The sequence below is a fragment of the Pteropus medius genome, unplaced genomic scaffold (genome assembly GCF_902729225.1).
Source record: "Pteropus medius unplaced genomic scaffold, Ma_sr-lr_union100, whole genome shotgun sequence".
NCBI classification, from domain to species: Eukaryota; Metazoa; Chordata; class Mammalia; order Chiroptera; family Pteropodidae; genus Pteropus; species Pteropus medius.
This window is the reverse complement of record NW_024342471.1, coordinates 17,260,140-17,282,776: the sequence shown is the minus strand read 5'-3', so window position 1 is coordinate 17,282,776 and position 22,637 is coordinate 17,260,140. Positions and strand designations below refer to the sequence as shown.

General features: G+C 46.0%; 1 protein-coding gene across 3 annotated transcripts in view; it reads right to left on the bottom strand.

Annotated features, from left to right (window-relative positions):
• The window catches only part of EYA2 (EYA transcriptional coactivator and phosphatase 2), a 211,943-nt gene that overhangs the window by 25,012 nt on the left and 164,294 nt on the right, over window positions 1-22,637 (bottom strand). For all 3 annotated transcript variants that reach the window (XM_039864495.1, XM_039864497.1, XM_039864498.1), the window contains one exon: window positions 10,264-10,353. In XM_039864495.1, coding sequence (XP_039720429.1) covers window positions 10,264-10,353 — 90 coding nt within the window. The remainder of the gene's footprint in view (window positions 1-10,263; window positions 10,354-22,637) is intronic.

The following is a 22,637-nucleotide window of genomic DNA, read 5'->3' as shown; positions in this document are numbered from 1 at the left end:
CGTGACTCATCACTGTTATTGACCTTGGTCACCTGGCTCAGGTAGTATTTGGTAGGTTTCTCCACCGTAAAGTTACTCTCCCCTATCTTTCCATATTATGCTCATTAGAAGGAAGTCACTATGCAAAGCTCACAGTTAAGGGTGGAGTATTTAAAAAAATTGTTTGGAATTTTTCTAGATGGGAGCTCTGTCTATTCTCCCCACTTATTTATTTATTCATTCGATCATTTATCTGTGCCAGTATGGACTCATGGGTAATTATTTTAAAATTTGGGTTAGAATCCAATATTATGTCATTTGTTTTAGTACTATAATCATTCCAGCGTTGGCCAGTGGGAACCCTTCCAGTTAGCTCTCGTGCCCCTTTGACGTACCCCATGATCGTGGAGTTTTTTGAGCATTTCCTTATAACTTGCTCCCTGTTTATCAGGTGTCTTCCCTGCCCAGCCTTAGAATCAGCCATTCCTTTGAGAAGCCCTGGTTCCTTTTACTGGCAAATGGCATTAGAAATCAAGACCGGGGCACGTGTTGTGCCTGTTGCTACAGAGGTGTCATTGCTTCTGGACTCTCTCTGGTGAGCAAAGCCTCCAGTATCTTTTTGTAAAATTATGAAACATGGTGAGTGCATCCTCTTGTGTAGGTGTGCCACGAGACATGTGGCAGGCTTACTACATGGTACCAGTGATACTCCAGACCCGCCTTTCGTCGGGGCAAAACTAAACTAAACTAACTCAAACGAAAGCTCGGACAGGGCCCAAGTGGAATGCAGGTAAAGTCACAGGGCTCGAATACAGTCGAGGTATCGAAAGGACTGCAGGAGCGCCCCGCCTTTTATCAGCGATGACGGTGATTCATCCATTTGTCATGTGCTCCAAGTCCAGATTTAGTTTCTGGGTGACACTGATCTCATAAAATGCATGGGAGAGTATCTCACCTTTTACTTGGCTCTGGAGTTCATGTGGGACAGAATTGATCCTTTCCTTCAATGTTTGGCGGGACTCGTGTTTAAAACTAACTGGACCAGGTGCCTTTTTTCGGGACTACATCCTTAGCTATCTTTTCAATTTCTCATGGTCACTGATTTATTTTATTTATATTTAAATTTCCCCTTGGGTTAATTTTTGTAATTTAGATCTTCCTGAAAAGTGTCCGCCTCATCTAGGTTTTCAGATTCATTGATATAATATTGTACATTATTAAAAAAAAAAAAATCTTCCCTGAATCCGTAGCAATGTCCACCCTTTCATCCTGGATGTTGTTATCGATCTCTCCTTTTTTTCTCCCCTTCCCCTTTCCTTCTCCTTCTCTCTCTCTTCTTGTTCGTGCTTGCCAAAGGCTTATCTACCTTGATGGTCTTTTCAATGACCAGTTCTTATTAGTTTTCCGGTTTTACTAATAAATGTAATTTAAGGCTATACATGCCTGTCTAGATCAACCTTCACCTGCATCCCACAGGTTTTGATACTTAGTATTCTCATGGTTGCTTGTTTCTGAACAGTAAGCTTGGTGACAAGTATCTGTTGAGGCCCATTGTCCTTAATCTGGCAACAGCTGGGGTTGGCTCAGCCTGCCCTGCTGCAGTCTGATCTCATTACTTTTCATTCTTGGCTGCCTGCAGACACAAACGCGGAAAGGAAATTGTTGACAAATTTGCTTTAGAAAAATGAGTCTCATCAGAGCCCAGATGGACTCCTTGGGGCAAGGATATTTTTAAGTGAGATTGGTTAGCACTGCCTCTAGGCTAGCCAGAGAGGGGCCTGCTCCCGGGGAGGGAAACCTGGGCCATCTTTCTTATGTTGTCTAAATGTTTAACTTATCTGAAGAGCACTAAAGAGGCCGTGGGCCACAGTGCATTAATGGCCAGTTGGGCAGGACGCCTTGGAGAGCAGCTCAGCGCTGACATGGTGAAATATTATTCTCCCCGATAGCTCCTGCAGAACTGTAAATCAGGCGTTTAGCAATCAGGCCTGCGTGTCAGGCATGCAGCCACGGCCCGCCCAGATTCCGGCCACTTCCGAGTCCCTCCAGAAAGATCCTCCCCAAAGCTCTGGCAGCGTGTTGAAATGCTCCCCCTCCAGCCCACCCGCCTGCCTGGCCATGCATGAATCTGCCGAAAACCTTTAGGCTGATTTTGTTTCTTACGAAGGACTCTTTCCTTCCACCCACTCTGCTGACCCGTGTTCCTTCTCATGCATCTCAAAACTTCGTCTTCCACAAAGGATAAATGCCTCAGTCAGCTTGACCTGGGATCAAATCTCCGCACTAGCTATGGGACCCTGGGAAAGTCACCTCTCTGGGCCTCAGTTTCCTCATCTATAAAATAGAGACCAAAAAAAAAAAAATCTTCCTTGCAGGGCCTTGCAGAGATTTCAGTGAGAAAATGCGTGTGTGATGCCGTCCGCAGACACGGACGCATGCACGCCGTCCGTGTGCGACTGCGTGATGCATGTATTATTCCTCCCTGTGCCTTCCACTCAGCTCCAGACACACGCACATCCTACTTTCCAGAAATGCCTTCAGGCCATCGGTACACCGCTTTGTTCACCTTCAGGATGGGGAGCGAGGGTGCTGTCCCGGGTCGGTTGTTAATTGTGTGACTTCCGTTTTGCACAGACCACGTGAAGGTGGTGTGCTAACGCACGTCGTTTTTCATCTTTCATCTGTCTTCCACGTTTACACTGGGAATTTCTACCTCTCCTGCTGTAAGATTTTGCTTGTGCTCCTCCAGGCTTCCCAGCTCCTCCGAACCTCTCTCCCTCCCTCTTTTCCTCTGACCCCACCGTCCGTGCGTCTGCAGTACTGTACAAGTCTAGATTTCCTGCTGGGAATATTCTTTCTCAAGCTCAATGGCAATCCTGGGAGAGGCAGCCTGGCGAGCTGGCAAGTGCAGGGACCGTGGGGCAAGGCGGCTTGGATCTGGATATTGCCTCTGCCACTGTGTGACTTTGGGCTGTTCACTTAACCTCTCTGTGCCTCGGTTTCTTCACTTGTAAAATGGATGCTATGGACTGAATGTCCGTGTCCCCCTCCAAATTCATACATTAAAGCCCTAATCCCTAGTGTGTCTGTATTGGAGGCAGGGCCTCTAAGGAAGTAATTAAGGTTAAATGAGGTCATAAGGGCGGGGCCCCATCTAACTGGATTAGTGTCCTTACAAACAAAAAGACCTGGCAGGTGCTCTCTTCCCCCACCATCTCCTCTCTTTGCACGTGCACTGAGGAAAGGCCACGTGGAGACACAGTGAGAAGGTGGCCTTCTACAAGCCAGGGGAACAGTCCTCATCAGAAACGAAATTTGCCGGCACCTCAGTCTGGGACTTTCAGCCTCCAGAATTGTAAGAACACTAATTTCTGTTGTTTAAGCCGTCTAGTCGGTGGCATTTTGTTATGGTGGCCCACACACATTAATACACTAGGGATAATAGTGAGGCTTAAACACGTGTATACACGTAAATGGCACAGAGCGGTGCCCAACACCTAGTAAGCACTCAGCGTGCCGCAGCTGTGACTGTTAACTGAAAATGTAGTTCACGCCTTACAGATTTAGGACGCTCGAGTTGTACCATCTGATAGAACTTTCTATAAGATGCGAATGTTCTGTTCTGTCCAATACGACAGCCACCAGCTACGTGTGGCTATTTACATGAAAATTAGTTAAAATTAAATTGGAAATTGAGTGCCTCGACCGCAGTAGCCGTGTTTCAAGTGCTCAGCAGCCGCGTGGTGCTCGTGGCTGCTGCACTGGAGAGTGCAGAGGGGGACACATTCGTGGTCGCAGGAAACTAACGGACCGCACTGCGCTCAGGCATCGGCTTTCGAATGATTCTGACTGTGACCTTCGGTAAGAAATACATTTTCGATCACACAGAGATTTCAATCACTGGAACATAATTTCTATTACTAAAACACTATGCACCACTACTGCTTGTGATGTACCCTAGCATGTTCTTTTTTATTTCTTATTCTTTGATCGTTGAAGACATTGTGCTTGATCTTGACTCTTTAACTGGGCCATGGTTTGCTGTTTGAAAAATGCTAGCATTCCCTGCCTGCTGCGAAGCAGGGGTGAGGGCTGAGGGAAAGGCAGAATGATTATCAAGGCTCAGACCAGACATTTTAAATACCTCCTTTCGCCCAGTTCCCACAGCGGCCATGTGGCTTGCCAATCCCCCCATTTCACAGAGGAGGACGTGGAGGCTCAGCTAAAGTAAGTACCTTGTTCAAGGTCTTAGAGCCAAGAAGGGGCAGGGCCGGGGCTTGAACTTGGGTTCTTCTGACCCCGAATGACCCCGAACAGCACCCTAACTCTTTCGATAAGGCGAGGCCCATCAGCGGAGGCGCAGCCACTGGGGCAGAGGTGCCTGTGTCATAGTCCTTCATGGATTTCACCAGGTAGGAGCTCCCCCCTGTCATTTACTTTTCACTTATCTTTAAATAGATTTTCCTTTTCACATGTTTAAAACCTTAGCTTCATTCTAAGCAATATCAGCCATGAAACTGCTGATGTAATGTGCCAGTCATTTTCTTCCTAAAACAATATGTAGTGAGGAAAAAAACATAAGTTAAACAAACAAACAAAAAACCCCCTTTTTGCAATATTTTAAATCAAAGCCAGCCACATGAAGCCTGGGTCATGCTGTACCCTGAGTGACCCATGAATACTGTGCAGCTGATTGACAGCTCTCAAGGGCTCAGTGTGGTGTTTCTCACTGGCATTAGGGTGGGACAATTCCCCATCGCACAAGGCTGTCCAAAGTATGGGGTTATTTGGCGCCTCTGCCTGCCCAAAGCCATCGGTTCTTCCTCCCATGTCCAACTGCACCCTCTCCCCGTGGGGATGGCACTGCCCTTGCTGAGAGGCGCTGGTCTAGATAAGCACACGGAACAGAGCGAGGTGGCAACTGGTTAGCGCAGGCCAGGCTGCGGAGGCCACTGTTCTGGGAACAGGGCTCAGCAGGCCCCGAATCGAGGAAGCGGGGGAGTATGGGATGTTCAAGGGATTAAAAGAAGCCTAAACGCCTAGTGGTCCTGGGGTAGGAAATGAGGGAGTGAATGGTAGGAAAAGAGTTTGGAGAAGTCGGTGGGGGCCAATCCACGAGCCTTTTATTTTTATTTATTTATTTGCTTGGTCATATATTTTTCTTTTTTCTTTTTTAAGACGGGCCATTGAAGAGCTTTAAGCAGGGAGTGACACGTTCAGATTTTCCCTTCACCAAGTCCGCTGTGGCCATTGTCGTGAGAACAGACCGGAGGGTGTTGGGCTGAGTCCCTTTCCGCCCTCTCTAATGTCAGAGTTTTCACTTGCACATCACTGCCCAGAATAAGACTACATTCCCCAGCCTCCTTTGTAGGAAGGTGGGGCCATGTGACTAAGCTCTGCCCAATGGGATGTGAGCAGAAGTTATAAATGCAGCCTCTGGGTGATCCCCTTGGGCGTGCGTGTAGTGGCAGTGTCAGACCATGTGGTCAAGGGCAGCATGTGTCCGCCTTCTCCTTGCTGGAGTCACTGATCTTGCCCCCTGGCCTTACTGTCCGTGCCACCTGCCTGCTGGGGCCAGTCTGCCCCCCTCTCACTCCTGTCCTCGCCATACCAGACCCTGGATATCTTCCCCGGGGACAGCACCTCCCCCATCCGCACCTCCCGACCTGACACATTGGCAGCCTGCCCATTAAGGCAATGGAGAGTGAGGAGGGCCCTTCGAGGGGGGCCGCTTCATCTTGCCTGCAAATTCTGTGTTCCTTTAAAACATACCAAGAAGGGGGTGGATGCTGGAGGCAAGACGTACCCAAGACAGATCTTGTTAACATGCTGCCATTTCAGCTAAGAGAATGGGGGATGCTGCCATGCTTTTTAGGGTCACCAAATATCATGGATATGACAACCAATCAGGGGCATGATATAATGGTGGTTAACACCCTGCCATGTGAGAGTCAGCTGCCCCTGCTTTTTCCACTTTAGATCCTTTTCCTTCTAGCACTGTGTCCACTTGTAATGCCACTGAGGGTGGTTCCCACAGCTCTTGGGCAGCAGGTGCGCGAGTGTCAATCAAGCCTGCATCTGTGCCCTACCGCCCAGCTGATATTTCAATGACGGTTTCTCGGCTCTGGATTTTACTGCAGAATAGGCGAGTTGGCTGGGAGCAGGAGATATGGTCGTCGATATCTGTGCTCCAACTCCAGCCATCGGCTGTGATTCAGGGCCGGGCTGCTCACCACCATCACAGTCTTTGCCATATCTCTGAATTGCAGTACTATTATTGAATTATTGTGAAATCAGGAGTGGGCAAGCTAGTGATATTTTTCTAATGCAGAGTAAAATACATATCTAATGATTTAAACAATATGCCCCCCTACCAGATACCCCCACCCCCACTCTGCAAAGCCCCAGTGGCACTGGTGGCCCTCTGGTGGAGAGACCCATTTACTGCGCAAGTACAGAGTGCACGCCCTGTACGCTCTCATCCGTCCCCCATCATCAGCAAAGCCTGGAAGGCAGGGGCTTTTCGGCTACCCGCTGAACAGATGAGGAAACCGAGACTCAAGGAGATGAAGCGATTCGCCCAAATCGCACGGCCTGAAGGTGGCAGCGCCAGGACTCAAAGGCAGATCCAACTGATCGGAAGGAGCTTGCCCTAAACTCAGCACACACATCCCAAATGGTGTGAACCTTCTTCGACTAGTCCTTACACCTCACCGACTCCTCTCCACGAGTGCTTTCACCTGGGAGTGTGATCTGACTCAGATTCCAGCTTCCGCCCTTGCCCACTCCGGGCTGTTGTCCACCCGGCAGCCAGAGGGAGCCTCTGAACCGTAAATGAGATCACATCATTGCCCTGCTCAAAACCCTCCCATGGCTTCTTGTCACTCTCATATTATTATCCAAAGTTAACAATGGCGCAAAGGGCCCATATGACCCGCCCCAACCCCCACTGTCCACCACAATCCTTCCTGCTCCTGCTCCACTCGTCCTGTTCGTGGAACCCACCTCAGGGCCTTTGCACTGCTGTCCTGTCAGCCTGGCATACTCTTCGCCCAGATACCCACATGGCCCACTCCCTCGCCTCCTTCACATCTCTACTCAGATGTCAGAGAAGCCTTACCTGGTTACACCGAGCAAAACAGCAGCCCTGTGACTGTCTCCTCCCTGCCTCTGCTCGTCCCCCTTGTGGCACTTCATCTGACATTATATTTTCAGCTGTTTATGGTTTGTTTCCTCGACTGTAAGTTTGATGCCTTGAAGGCAGAGATCTTGCTGTGTTTTGTTTGCCATCAAACCCACAGCACTTACAGTAGGATCTGGCAGACGTGCATTCTCCACAATGGCTGCTGCATGCAGCAGAAGCTGACCCCCTATCGACTGAAGGATGACAGGCTCGGAGCAGAAAGGGATCTGACTTTGGTCCCTAAGCCTGACTGACCATCCATGCAAGAGCCAGCCCCCCAGATGGCCTCGCTGGTAGCCACAGAAGGCTGCCCTTTAGATTTTGACAGGGGCTCCTTGCACCAGCCAGCAGTATGTTTTCACTTATGTGAGTCTTAACTGCTCCATAGTGTAACATGGCTTCCATCCAGTTGAGGTGCCCTGGGGGCTTCTGGCACTGGGGACATTTTTGAAAAAAAATTTAGAGAAAAAAACAAACTGGCTTCCCTGAGCAGCTCCAGCTGGTAACTCAGATCCTTCTCCAGGGATGCAACTTCGACTTCAGGGTGAGCAAGGAACAGCAGAGGGGGCAAGACTCTGAGGCATCACCTGAAACACACACCCGTCCTGCAAAGTACCTAACTCTGAGCTTCACGTTCAACCAAGACTGACAAAGCGCATGCTGTGTGTTTGCCGTTTTTCCTTCAGGAGCTTCAGACGCATATATCTGTCTGTCAATCTGTCTGTCAAAGTATCTTCTACTGGAGTGTCCCAGACACCTCAAACCCTAGGTGCCCACGACAGAAGGATGGGTTTGCCCCACTACATCCTTCAACTCCCCCATTTCGTCCATCTCAGAGAATGGTCCCACTGCCCTGGTCAGACCACGCCGGGGAGACCCCCTCGACTCCTCTTTCTCCTCCCCGCCCCCATGGACCAGCAAGTCCTCCGGGCTTTACCTCTATCCCACTCTGGCAGCCAGAGTGGTTTCGTAAAAACCTAAGCCAGGTCATGTGGCACTTCCTGTTTCATGTCGTCTGGCCCCATGGCTGTCCACAGCGCTTACGTTAAACCCTGAGGTCTCTGAGCAGGTCTGGCCCGTGCGTCTCTCTACAGGCTCATCTGACCCAGCCGGCCTGTGCTTCGCTCACTCACGGCTGTCAGTCAGCCTCCTCTCTGACCCTGGGTTACTTCACGTGTGTTCTCACCTTAGGGCCTTTGCACTTACTGATCCTGCCTCCCTAAATCTCCTCCTGGCCGGCTCCTGCCACTGTGCAGGCCTTGGCTCAAGTGTCGCCACCCCGGGGGGCCCTGTCTGACACCGCAGGCCCCCTCCCCGAGAATGCGGACCACCCCTGCCCCCACCCCATTCCTCTCACCCATCACTCACTATCACATCTCGTTTTTCTCACATCCCGTTCCACTATCACAAACTTTCTTTAAAAATTTGTTTGGTTTGTTTACTGCCCAGGCCTGGGGGATTTAGGGTGAATCAGACAGATATGGTCCCTGTTAGTTTCACAGAATGAAACTAACATTCTGTGAAAGAGACAGGGAAAAGTTAAATCTACCCTGGACTTTTCAAGTATAGGGGCCATTAATTTCCATTTTTTGCTAAAGCAAGTTGGGTGTTGCTATTTGCCATCGGCTGAGTCTTTACTATATTAGGTTCCATAAATACTTGCCGAATTCAACTGCCGTGTTTATTTTGTTTTGTTTGACTCATAAATTCTCTCCCTCTCCCTCTCTCCTTCCCTCTCCCTTCTCCCTGTCTCTTCCTCTTCCTCTCCTCCACTTCCCTCCCCCACCCCAAGCCAGGAGTGGTCTGTAAAGGAAGCCGGCACACTGCTTTTTACTAAAGAGATGCACTTGGGCCTTGATGCTAGTGGCGTTCTCCACTACTCCAAAGCTCTTTCTTCCCTTAAAAAGTTTCTACCTCGATCCTCTCTTTGAAACAGATATTGGACAGAGTTCAATTTTTTTCATAGAAGGACTGAAGCTCGAATGGCTTGCCTAGACTGGTCAGAACACAAGACCAATGCTTTCAGCAAGATCCGCTCCCCCACCTCCTGAAACTCTCAGACTGTAGACCAGAAAGGAAAACCTATATCCTTTCCTGATGATGGTTTGGAATTCATAACCTTCATATTTTTATTTCACAGTTTAGTCCCCAGGGATTTCCCAGATTTTTGGGAAAAAAAATTCCTACTAGGATAACTAGAATTGTACAGTTTATTCTAGGTTGCCTTCATTTTTCAATCTGTTAAACCAATACTGCAAATATAATTTACAAAGCCAGAAGATCCCCACATTACTACTCTCATCAGCCACAGAAACACCTTCACCTAGAAGCAAGCTGCGTGCTCTTTCATTAGAGGTAAGCAATGCATTGTATTTCCCTCTTTGCTTTGGCTACCAGGAAGCTCAGAGATCAACTCTGAACTTAACTGCAGTAGTTAGCCTGAGCTGGGCTTTTTTGGTACGATGTCTTACCTTTATTCATTACATTGCTATCTATTCCTTCGCTTTTGCTTTAATAGTTCTGTTTTAAATATATTTCCCACTTGAAATTATTCCCAAATCTTTTTGACATAGGCCGGGTGTAAACAAGTAAATTAAATTTATTTCTGAAGCTCCTCTCCCCCATTTCCTATCTCCCTTGGTACTTGCTTAGGGGCACGGGAGCGGATACTTTAAATAAGCGTAGTCCCTCTGCTTGCTCTGTCTTTGTAAAACATGCTTTCAGGGGAATGTAAATTGTTTTTAAAAGCTTCTTTCCTGGCCCACTGCTAATTATTACTGACCCAGGAGGATCTGTACTAATTTGCCTTAATCGACTTATTAAAGAGCAAATTTCAGGAGGAAGAAACTACGCAGCCTTTATTGGATTAGCAAAACGCCAGTGGACATCACCACTAGAGCAGAGAGGAAGGCCCATTAACTGCCCAGGGAAGCCCAGATAATCTGGCTAAGTGTGTTTTCAATAAGCTGTCGCTGGCCACAGTTTTGTGCCTTCCCGGGGGTTGCTAGCAAAAGGAAAAAGAAAAGGCAGCGTCTTTCCCCCCAGACCAGATGCAGGTGGTTAAATACAGCGCATACGAAATGAAACAAGCAATTCCAAACCTCCAGGTCATTGAAGAACAGATGTGTGTCTGCAAGGTTGAAGATCATCTCTTCCATCATCAGGCCGATACGCACGGACGTCGTGGTGTCCTGTTAGAAGAGTGGAAGGTCGCATGTGACTGAGCCACTGTCACCTCAGCCCCCATCGCCCTCCCTATGAAAGGCAGTTTTGGTCTTTCCTCATTGGCCGGGGTAGCACATGGCCTAAAATGTGTCTCTGCGTGGGGTCAAGGTGACAATGTGCAGCGTTGAGGTTCCACTTCTAGTTTTTCATCACCTACATTTATTTACCCTCTTCAGTATTTTGATCTCTCCCCAAATGCCCCTGGAATTGCAACTGTGTTCAGTGCTGTAAGGACCAGAGATGGACGTAATAAAGAGAGCCTTTTGGAAATGTGTGTCTTCAAGGGGGCCTGAGAGATTTCGGGGAAAGCAGTATAAACTATGTATGCACACTGGGAGAACTGGAACGCTGATTCTCTTTACAACAATCTCTCAGTGATATTTTATATGTCACTGATCTTTAACAATAGAGGATTAATTGTAAAAACAAATTCACCAACAACATGGTGCTGGTATGGTGCATCCATATCAGGGAAAAAGAGGCGGCTATTAAAAAAAGTGAAGGCATGCTAGAGCTACTGATATGAAACTATTATCAAGAAATACAGTAGTAAGTAACAAAAGCAAGCTGCATCGTAGTATAACGGAGGGAGCACAGGTGTGTGACAAAAGGGTCCATTCTTGCTCTCCTTTGCTTTTGTATACACATGGTGTAGGACACTGCACTGCTCTTCATCCATATTTGGGGGCCCTTCCTGAAGAGCTTCTCCCTGTAGGAGGATGATACGTACAAGGGATCGACAAACTGTGGCCTATGGGCCAAATCTGGCCTGCTGCCTCTTTTCATATGGCTCACGAGCTAAGGATGATTTTTGTATTTTGAACAGTATATTGCCTATGGCTGCTTTGTGCTTTGAGGGCAGAGGTGAGTAGTTGCGACAGAGGCTGTATGTCCCACAAAATCTAAAATATTTACTATCTGGCCATTCCCAGGCTGCCGGCCCCTGATATAGACCCTTCTTGTTGGACTCAGGTGTGACCATGTGACTTGTTTTGGCCAAAGATATATGAGTAGAAGTTATATTTCACTTCTGGTCAGAAGCTTTGAGTCAGTGTATGGTTCAACATCTCTCTCTTCCCATTTCAGAAGACTGAGTGTTCCAGATAAAAGCTTCCCTGTCAGCCTGGGTTCCAGAGTAAACATGATGTGGGTTGGAGCTGGACATGTATCATAAATGAAAAATCTACGAGATTTAGGGGATGTTTGTTACTGCAGCACAACCTCACCTATCCCAACTGATACATGTAGAAAATATGTAGCAACAGGGGTCTTAATCCTGGCTATATACTGTAATGGTGTGATGAACATTTAAAAATCCCAAGGCGCAGGTGGCACCCTGGACCGATAAAATCCGAATTGCTGACGGTGGGGTCCAGGACTCAGAAACGTTTAAAGCTCCCCCACAAGATTTCAATGTGCAGCCAGGGTTAAGAATCACTGGTCTAAAAAGATATACAGCACTTGGTAATATTCCTGGTTAATATCTAGGAGGTTTTACTCGGTGCCATTTCATAAGTATTAATATTTAATTCACACAAAGCTCTTTTGAGGTGAGCACTGTTATTTTTCCATTTTTCAGATGAGAAAACCGAGGCTCATGAAGGTCATAGGTAACTCGCTCGAGGCCACATAGCCAGTGAGCGCTGGGATTTGTACCCAGGAAATCTGGTTCCAGAGCAGCGCTGCTTCTGAGGAGGCCTGGGAGTGGCTGGGGCTGAGACAGAAGCAAAGGGGGCCTTGAACTGTCATTCTATACACTTCCTTCCTGTTTGAATTTTTCTTTTTTTTACCGAAAGGCTGTATTACTTCTATTATAAACGTAAATAATTAACGACATCAACCCTTCCTGATCCTTGAAAAAAAGGGAAAAAATGTAGCCGGTGATCTCAGCTTCTCACACACAACCATGAAGAGTCAAGCCCAGGAACACTGGCCGTTAGGTGAACCGCCTCATCGGGGCTCTAAGTGCTTAGCACGCCGGGTTCTGGCCGGAAGTCGCAGGGTAGAGCACTCAATGAACAATGAAGAGACAATGAGGAAAACAAACATTTCCGGGCCAAGGTGGGAATCATTGTGTGACCTGGGAAGAGGTTCTGGGAGTTTCCATGCTTTACTCATACCTAAACCATTTCACCTCTGCCTAACTGCATACTCCTTCTTGGCGAGGCTGTCTGTACCCTCGTCATCGATCACCAGCCCTCAATCTACTGGACCAGAAGCAAGAAGCAGCTGCCATCCAGACTCATCCACTGAAAGGATTTACTTAGAAAAATATCAACTCCCAGGATGGCACGTAAAACAGGAAAAGTAATTATTGTGTACAAAATGGCTTATCTGTGAAAAGTATTTGTAAATTTAGAAGAAGGCGAGTACTCTCTATTGATAAAGCTGAAATGATGATTTATGGATCTTAGGAGGATGTACAGAGAAAGCGTGCATGCGTGTGATGGGGCAAGGATAAGAAAAGCGGAATTCTTGACTTCTAGTTTAGGAAGCCAGAGATCATGCCCAAAACAGAAAAAAAAAAATCAAGAAATTTGGAGGTAAGTACCCAAATCAGCAGGAATTGACAGTTGTCATTTCTGGGCAGAAAGGAAGGATGGTGGTGGGGTCGTTGGGGACTGCTGTTTTTCATTATACTTCCCTTCGGAGGACTAGATAAGTTTTAAACTATATGCATATATTTCTTAGATTAAAAAAAACTAAATTAAAAGTAAAAGGAAATATTCTCAGCGATTCCACTTCTCATTACCTATCTTAGAAAAAATCCATATGTGTGAGCAAGGGACATGTAAAAAGATGTTCATTACAGGATCTTTATAAATAGTAAAACACTGTAACTGATTTAGCTGTTCAGCCAAAGGAGATTAGAGAATAGTATATTCAACAATGGAAAACTAAATTCAATTGAAAAAAAGTGAACCCGATTTCCATGTATCAATGTGGACACAACCAAAAAAAATATTGAGCGAAAGCAACAATCTTCTGAAAGTTATAGACTGCATGTTATTTCCTTTTATTAGAAACACATAAAACGTTCATATTTTCCATAGGCACTTATATATTTATAAATATCTGAAAGAACATACCCAGAGTCAGAACAGTAATTACTTCTGGCAGGCAGAGCACCAGGGAACAGAAATTAGAGGTGATGATCAAAGTGAGTGTTAGCATTACCTAGAATATTCTAAACACTTTTAAAAGGGAAGGGATTCAAATATTTATTGTATAATTAAAAATTAAAACAACATTTTGAAGGCATGCAAATGCTTCCGAGGATCCCTAGAATCCCCATCTACTCCCTGAGCATTCTCATCAATTCTGGTTTTCCTAAAATCTGCTTGCATGTTGCTTATTATGTTGTTTCGCACTGCGTAGATGAGACCTCTTTTCACAGAACTTGATAAATACTAGCTTTACCGAGACGGAACAGTCTAGAGGAGCCCGAGAAAACACAGCGGTCCCAGGAGCGAAGTAACACGGAGTGCTGCCCTGGGCCAGACCACTTGATCCACAAGTAAAAAATGTTTTTCCAGGGTTGCAAAGACTGAGAAACTGAGAAAAATAATTGGTGGAGACTTGGCATTAATGAATGTGAAATGCATCTGGAGTAAGGGCAAGACAAAAGCCACCAGTTTCATCGTTAGCTGCCTGCTGAATGTTTCCCTAATACGCTCCATAAACACATCACCCTGGTCTGTGCGCTTCAGTTATTCTATGCAACTTGGAGGGGGAGGACCTTCTGTCTGACTCAGCCTATCGCCCAGTCAAATAAAACCTAAAATAAGGAATCCCTCATGCCATGCTCCTCAGCTAATGAAAGGCCACTGACCCATGCAAGTCCACTCTGATCCCCCTGCTGCCTAACGCTGCAGTGAGGATTAAATGAGATAGTGTGTCTGTGAACACTCAGACTGCTATGAAGCAGACATTCTGCGAGCTAGTCATTGGCAAAATCCCCTAATCCACTTTCTCTCATCCTTAACAAGGAACCTGTTTCTGTAAACCCGGCAGGAACATCCACAATCAGATGGTACTTTTTACTCTTTGGAGTAAAGAGAAAAAAAAAAATCGGTGGTTAATTTCCTAAACAAGCAGAAACAGATCTGCTTTTAAGAAATGATCAACTTAAACCAGAGTGGAGAATCGAGAAAGGGGAGTTTTTCCAAAACAGGCTTCAACTTGTAACTTGTCCACTGAAAGACTGTGCCGGGGGGCTGCTGGGGTTGGGGTGCATGGAATGTCGTCGTTAGAGTTTGTGGGTGGTTCTCTCTCAGTGAAGGCATAAATCAGGCTAAGGCACTGTAGATTTTTCAACATGCTCTAATGTTCTGCAGATTTCTCCGGGTTCGGTTTTGATGATGGTGAGGTGGACTACGCACACATTCATTCAGAGGCTCCGAGCATTGGACACTCCCTGCCTGCCCCCCGGGCAGATGCTGTGGACCTGGATGCTGCTCAGTAACCTAATTATTACGCATTCTTGGTGAAGTTCTCTTAATTAGAGGAGGATGGTGGAGACTTTCACCATATGGACCTAAGGTCTGCCTTGTGGATCCATAAGTTATCTTATGATGTACGGCTGTATTTCTTAGATGGAAGGGAAGAAAGTAAGACAGTGAAAAAGAAAGTCTTTCTAAAAACAAGATTAATCTGATGTCAAACAAACATGGACAACATGCGGATTCCTGGAGGTTTCAAAATCTAAACGCCAAAGTTTGTCAGGGTTAATTAAGATGACAGTTGTTTTCTATCAAGTGTCCCTACCACCCCCAACCTTACAAGCTCCCCAATTTAAGCTGTATTCCTAGAGGGTTACTTTCCAGTCCCGGTAGATTAGAAGGCAACCATTTTATTTCAAAAGGAGTCCAAGATTTTTCCCCCCAAAAAAGTTGTTTTAATAAACCACAACTCCATTTGTCCATTAAAGAATTTCTCTTTAGGAGTTTTCCAAGTTTTCTGTTTTAAGCATGTAGTGCTTTTATAACAGGTGGTTCCAAAGGGCGTTTGATTCAAAGAAGCGAAATCTACACACTACTTAGCATCACAATCCTCTGGACAAAAGGAAGGCACACCCCAAATTCATCTTGAAATTGGCTTCTATGACTGTGGTCTTCTGGGTTCTTTCATAGCTGGTTGAATTCATAATAACAATAATCACTCTCTATTGAGTGCTTTGGAGTAGGGGTGCAAAAGGTGAGCTCTGAGCCAGACTGCTTATACTCCAGGCCAGTTCTGCCTCTCACCAGCTAGATGACCTGTACAAGTTAGTTAACCTCTGTGAGCCTTAATTTCTCATCTGTGAAATGGGGTTACTTACCTCACAGGGCACATTATAAAAATTAAATGAGTTTTTCAAAGTTCAGGTAATAATCCTTTTAGTCAAAGTTTACTTTAATGACCAGATTCAAAAAGAAAATAGAATGGAAGAAATACAAGAGAATACAGAGGTCAGTAAACTGTGGCCCATGGCGTATTTATAAATAAAGTTTTGCTGGAAAACAGCCACGCCCATTTGTTCCTGTAAAGTTTAAGTTGCTTTTGTGCTATGATGGCGGAGTTAATAATACGGAGCCTAGCTTAAAGCCCAAAATATTTATTATCTCTTTATAAAAAAAGTTGTTCAATTCCTAGAAGAGATGACAAAATTTCAAGAGTATGTCATATGTAGTAAAGCTAAACTTCTGTTTCAGTTGGAGTGCGTGTGTGTGCACGTGTGTGTGCGTGAGAGACGGGGAATCATAATGTAAAGTGTGAGTTACTGACTGTTAAGAGCTTAGAATGATGCCTGGAACATAGCAAATGCTGAAGAAATGTTAGTTTAATAACAGCTACTATTCATATTGCTATGACTATCACTGTTACTACTGTGTGACTTATTCACGGTCACTCAGCTTGTAAAACGCAGTGTCAAGACTGGACTCAGGTCTGACCTGACTCTGGATTTCATAATCCTCTGGTTATGCCATGACACTGTTATGGCTGCTTTGAGGGAGTATCTGCCTTCAACCGCACAACCGCATGACTAGAAAGAAGAGGTCCCCTCTGGCCTATCCACACACACCAGGCCTCTACCGTATCTGGTGGTCTCCACTTGAGCTGAGCCATTTAGTTAATTTTTTGGGGTCCCTGCTGTGAGGATCTAAAGGATGTCTGAAGGAAAGGGTTAACTCAGCAGGCTTGGGTTGCCCAAACCCTTCGCATTCCTAAGAAAGGTCTGTCTTCAAGACTGGCCCTTAGCTGGCTCCTGGTAGATGAACTCTGAGACCCCGGGCCACCAGTCCCAGCTGATGAGATAGTTTATGCTAACAATGTGGTTTATAGGGAACACCCATAAATCTGGGGGGGCTGGCATCTGAGTAGCTGAGGTCAGTCCTGAAGATACTGCATGCCTATGCCAGTGACCCCAATAAGACCCTGGACATAAAAGCTCAGGTGAGCGTCCCTGGTCGGCAATTCTTCTCACGTGTTGTCACACGTCAGTGCTGGAAGAATTGGGTGCTCCACTGGGAGAAGACACCTGAAAGGTTGCGCATGGTTTCTTCCAGACCTCGTGCCATGTGCCTTTTCCCTTCACTGACCTTAATCTGTATCCCTTCACTGGAATAAACTAACCATGAGTATAACAGCTTTTCTGAGTCCTGTGGGTCCTTCTGGCTACTTCGTCGGGCCTGGGGGTGGTTTTGGGAGCCCCCACCACAGTGTCCTTATTAGACACTTGGAAAAAGAGGCAGCATGATATCTTGGAGATACGTAATCTCCCTGGGAATGAATTTTCATGTCTATAAATTAGCAGTTAATAATTTTTTGTAAAGAGAATACCCATTATTGGCTTTCCGGGATGTCTTACAGCACAGGGTTGGCCAGAATCACAGTGACTAGTTCAGGGATGATCATGTGGCCAATGGAAGCCAATGAAAATTAGCTCTAGGACTTTAGCTATAGCTGTTGGGAAAGAGGGGCCTTTTTACCCTTGGGGTGGCCGAGCGGGTAGGATCTAAGCTTGAGGATGCTGGCAGCCATCTCTGTCACAAACGCAGGCAGAGCCTCCCTGACAATGCACACATGTTCATGTGAAATTATTTGAAGATTGGATCCTAAAGTCTACTTCTGGACATTTTGGTCACATGAGCAAATACATTTTCCCTTTGGGCTTAGATTAATGCATGTTGAGTTTCTGTTGCTTATATTTGAAAGATCCTTGACTCTGCTCGCCACCTCCCCAGGTTCATGCAAAAACAACTGTTTCCGACATTGGCAATGTCCAGTGGGCAAGCTCGTGTGTCTACACATCCTAGCAACAACCAGGCAGCACTTCAGAAAGACTGAATGTCTTTACTTCTGATAGCACCTCTGATGTCCTAACTCAAGGTGATGTAAGCTAAGTGCGTGGAAGGGTCCGATTTATTACTTGGTCTTAGAGCAAAACTCTATCCTGCCTATAAACGTTACCTAATGGAGCAAATGGCTTCCCCCAAATGACCTCTCACAAACTGCCTCCACCATTCATGAGGTGTGCGTGAACGTGGCCACAGGCAAGAAGCTCCATGAAGCAAAGTGGTTGAGAGCGTCACCCTCCCCGAGCCTCAGTTTCCTCACCTAAACGTCAGCGAGTCCTTTCTAGGGCTCCCGCAGGATGATGCATGTGATAGGACTTGTTCCTGGTGGGTAGGTATTATTAGCAAAAAGGCGGCAGGGTCCAGAATTTTCCATCAGAAAATTTTCCCCACTTAGCAATTCCCATGCATAGTTTAACCTGGTATTTTCCAAACCATGGCCATTTTAATAACACCTTTGTGAGTTTTGCCACACTGCAGAGCAGCCGTGTGAACTTAATATTTTCCTTTAATTCAGGTACCCCTTTTCCCCCTTAACATAAATGTATTTTATAAAGAAACATGTTATCATGACCAGAAATGGCAAACCTGTCCACTTACCACAACTGGAAGGTAACCATGAAGATAAGCATGTGCATTAGTTTCTTATGGCTGCTGGAACAAATTACTGCAAACTTAGGGGCTTAAAACGACACCAGTTTATTCTCTCACAGTTCTAGAGCTCAGAAGTCTAAATTGAGGGGTCAGCGTTCCTTTTGGAGGCCTCAGAGAATCAGTTTCCTTGCCCTTTTCAGTTTCTACAGAGGCGCATGCATCCCTTGGCATGTGGTCTCTCCTCTCCGACCTCTGCCTTCTGTCCTCACATCTCCCACTACTCAGTCTGACTGCCTGACTCCCTCTTAGAGGACACCTGTGATTACACTGGGATCACTTGTCACATCTCAGAGTCTCTTCTGCCATAGGCGGTAACATTCACAGGTTCTGGGGATTAGCAGGTAGCCTTCTGGGGGGTGGGGTGGGATATGGGCCTACCTACCACGGCATGCAACCACATCACAAAATGCTGCTCTTTGGGGCCCATCATCTCAGGTACTATGTAGTAGTAGGTAGTAGTTCTCAGCAGAGGTGGCACCTCTACCTAGAGAGTAGTTTGGAATTTTTGGGGGGCATATTGGTTGTCGTAATCATTGAGGGGTAGTGGCATTTGGGAGGTGTGATGTGGTGACTTATAAGAAATAAATATTTCGGTCTTCTGGGACAGAGCTCCTAAAATCCTTACAATTTCCTAAGTGATAAGAACAGATAAAGATAAAAAGCATCTTTTGTTACTCAAAACAAGCCCCTTTCAACCAGAGAGGAGTTAGTGTTAATCAGGTGACTTTGGAAAGCCCCTAAGGATGGGGGCTGAAACTCTTATCCCCACCCCTTGACCTCTGGGGAGAGGAGGAGCTGGAGATGACTCCAATTGCCAATGGCCAATGATTTAATCGATCATGCCTATGTAATGAAGCCTCCATAAAAAGCCAAGAGGACGGGTTCAAAGAGCTTCGGGGGTGGAACACATCCACGAGCCAGGGGAGTGGTGCACCCGTTTCACAGGGACGGAGCTGCACTCTGGGCCCTTCTGGACCCTGCTCTGTGTACTTCCAAATCTGGCTGTTTATCTGTATCCTTCATAACAACCTTTATAATAAACTGGTACAGATAAATAAATGTTCTTCTGAGTTACGTGAGCTGTTCTAGCAAATCCCAGCTGTTCTAATCGAACACAAGGAGGGGATGGTGGAAATCTCCAGTTGATAGCCAGTCGGTCAGAAGTACAGGTGACAATGTGGGCTTACGAGTGGCATTTGAAGTGGGCGCAGTTTTGTGGGACTGGGCCCTTCACCTGCGAGATCTGCGGCTGTGTCCAGGAAGACAAAGTCAGAGCTGAGCTAATTGCTTGGTAGTGAGGGTGTCAGGGACGCTCACATCCCTTGTTACTTTCACGTGTCCTGCTGGATGCTCAAATTATGCAAAACCTCTTTATGGTTATCTGAGTCCAGAATATAGCTCATTATATAAATCAATGCAAAGTATTTTTGCATAGTTTGTTACATACTAAATATACTTGTTTGTATTTCTCGGTCCACTCCTGCCTCTGCTCTTTCATTTTCCTTTATTTCTAAAAAAAATGGCTCCGGATTTTCATATTTTTCTGAAATGCAGCCTTTTAAATGAGAAGTAGGTACAAGTGTTAGATTCCTTTATTATGTCTCCTATCGTGAGAATTCACATATCAAAATACATATTTAAAAAAATGTCCTTTTATTTATTTCCTTTATATTACAGTTAGGATATCATATCTGTTTTTTAGAGTAGTGAGTGGGTAGGCTATATTATTTAGATTTTCATTTCAGGGGGCTAAAAAGGGCATCTTACGATACATATTTTTACAGGCGGCTCTGGATGTATGACAAAGTCGAAATCGGCTTTAGGAAAACCTGGCAGCTGAAGCAGTGACTGAGACCCCGATTCCAACTGCCACCCCACTGTCTTGTGGATGAAAAAGGGGTTCTACAGAAAGCACCCTCACAGAGTGATCTGATTGTAAATCCCTAACTGGGCAGGTCACGGGGGGTCGTCATGCCTCAGGCTCATAACTTCTTTAGTACAAGGTTTCTCTGTGCCTTAAGCCAACCCCGACCGTTGTTTCCGTGCATCCAGGTCAACGCGCCTTTGAGATGCCCCCTTCCAGACCCCGAGAAGGCACATCTTATTAACCCTCCTTAAATCCAATCCCTGCCTTGCTTTCTCCCACCTTCATGTAATCTTCCTTATGTTCCCTCCTTAATTGCAATGCATAAAGTGCAAACTGCCATTCTCTGAAGCATTTTTCTCAGTTTGTTGAGATCTTGCTTCTAGGTGTACTCTCTGGCTCAAATAAATTTTTATAGAAATCCTCTACGGGTTTGGATAGTGTTACGTCAACAGTCTCCATCTGGTCTGTTTTGTGGCTATTTATTCTCTGGCTGGCTGGGGGTAGGGGCGGGGCTTAGAGCATGTGACTGCAGTTAAAATGCACGCTGCCCACCCTGACACTTCACTTTGTCCTGATACCTCAATTCCCTGACTTGTTCAACAGCAAGGGGTTAAGAGAGATTTTCTCAAACTAATAATATTATCAGAGCTCTCCTGGCTTTTGAGTGCTTGCTGTGTGCTGGTCCCTGTGCTCTGCCTTTTCCCTTTATTGTGTCGTTTAGAGAGGGAGGAAGAGAACAAGCACATCTGTATGCAGGGCTGTGTGTAAGGAGTGTTGGCTTCTCCTCTCCCCCAAGTCTGTTGTCCACATGGCAGCCAGAGTGCTCTTTTGAAAACAAAAATCAGAGATGTCCCTAATTTAAACCCACTAGCTTCCCGTGGCCTCTGGTTAACCCAGCATCCTTCAGTGGCCATCACTCACTTTTCCACTCCAGCCCAGATCTCTGCTCCTTCGACATGTCGAACTTGCTCCTGCCTCGGGGCCTTTGCGCTTGCTGTTCCCTCCGCCTGGACTTCTTTTTCCCCAGGTGCTTTCAAGGCTGGCTCCTTGGCGACATTCAGTTCCCACTTTCCGTATCAGAAAGGCCTTATCTGACCATTCCATATAAAGTAACCCAGATGCCACATCTCATTACCTTGTCACAGTTTTTGACAGCACTTATCATTATCTGAAATGATCTTATTTGCTTAAGATTTTTGGTGTTTCTCTCTCAAACAGAAGGGAAGCTCTGTGAGAGCTATTGCTATGTCCCCTGTAACTGGAACATAGCCCAGGACACAGCAGATGCTCAGTTAAGTATTTTTAAAATAAATATATGAATGTGTGTGAGCTTTATGTATATTACTGCATTTCCTCCTCAAAATATCTTTTCCCTATTTCACAGATAAATCAAGACTCAAAGACATGAAGTGACCTGTCCAAGCTCACACTGCTAATAAGTGGCAGATCTGGGATTCAAACCCAGGACAACTAACCGGCCAAAGAAACCAAAATCTTAATCATTTTACTCACTGACTACGTCTTCGAGGAACTAATAACATCAAATAAATTGCTTTATTAGGCAGCTCAAGGCAGGTTACAATCAGAATTATTTTTAGTAAATGATTTAAAACTGTCGATGTCTACTTTTAATGAAATAAATGATCCATTTAATGAAATCACACTTCCAGAGCAGGAAGAAATGACAAGCAGCTGCCGTGTGCAAATCAGCCTTGATTCTCAGGGCTCGGTTGGCTTTCCTTTCTAATAACTGCTGGACTTCAGAGGGGATATGGGAGCGCCCAGGGGCGGGAAAGGATCTCCCCTCACTGCCTCCGAGCACTTGTGCCTTTCATTTCCTGGACTTGACATGGAAAAGCAAAGTTCCCCAGTAAATCCCTCACTTCTCACTGCCTTCCTCCCGCCCCCAAGGCCAGGACTGGCTCTCCGGGATCCAGAAACCTTGGTCGAGATTGGAAATCAGATCACTTTAGCTGGCCCTGGGAGGCTCTGAATCCCTTCCTTGGCCATGGCCTTTCCCCCTACTTATTAGTGGCCCATAACTTTTTAGGACCTCACTGTAGGAGTCAGAAAGAGGCATGTTGTGGGAAGACCCATTTTGGTAGATACAATTAATGGGTATCAAATGCAATGTTTCCAAAGGAACTTTCAGAAAGAAACCAACCAACCAACTGACCAAAACAACTCTGTGTGAATACTGTCTTTTTCTCACAGCGAGCTAAGGTTGGCTATTTCTGGGTGCCATTTGTTTCATCCTCATCAGGGATGTCTCAAGGGGAATGCCGTGGGCAGTCTTTCAAGATGAGGGTGGGGAAGCCTGCAGCCTTTACTCCAAGATGCTTGAACTCTGATGTCCTATGTTAAGTCCCAGCCCCTCTCAGACGGTCTGCTT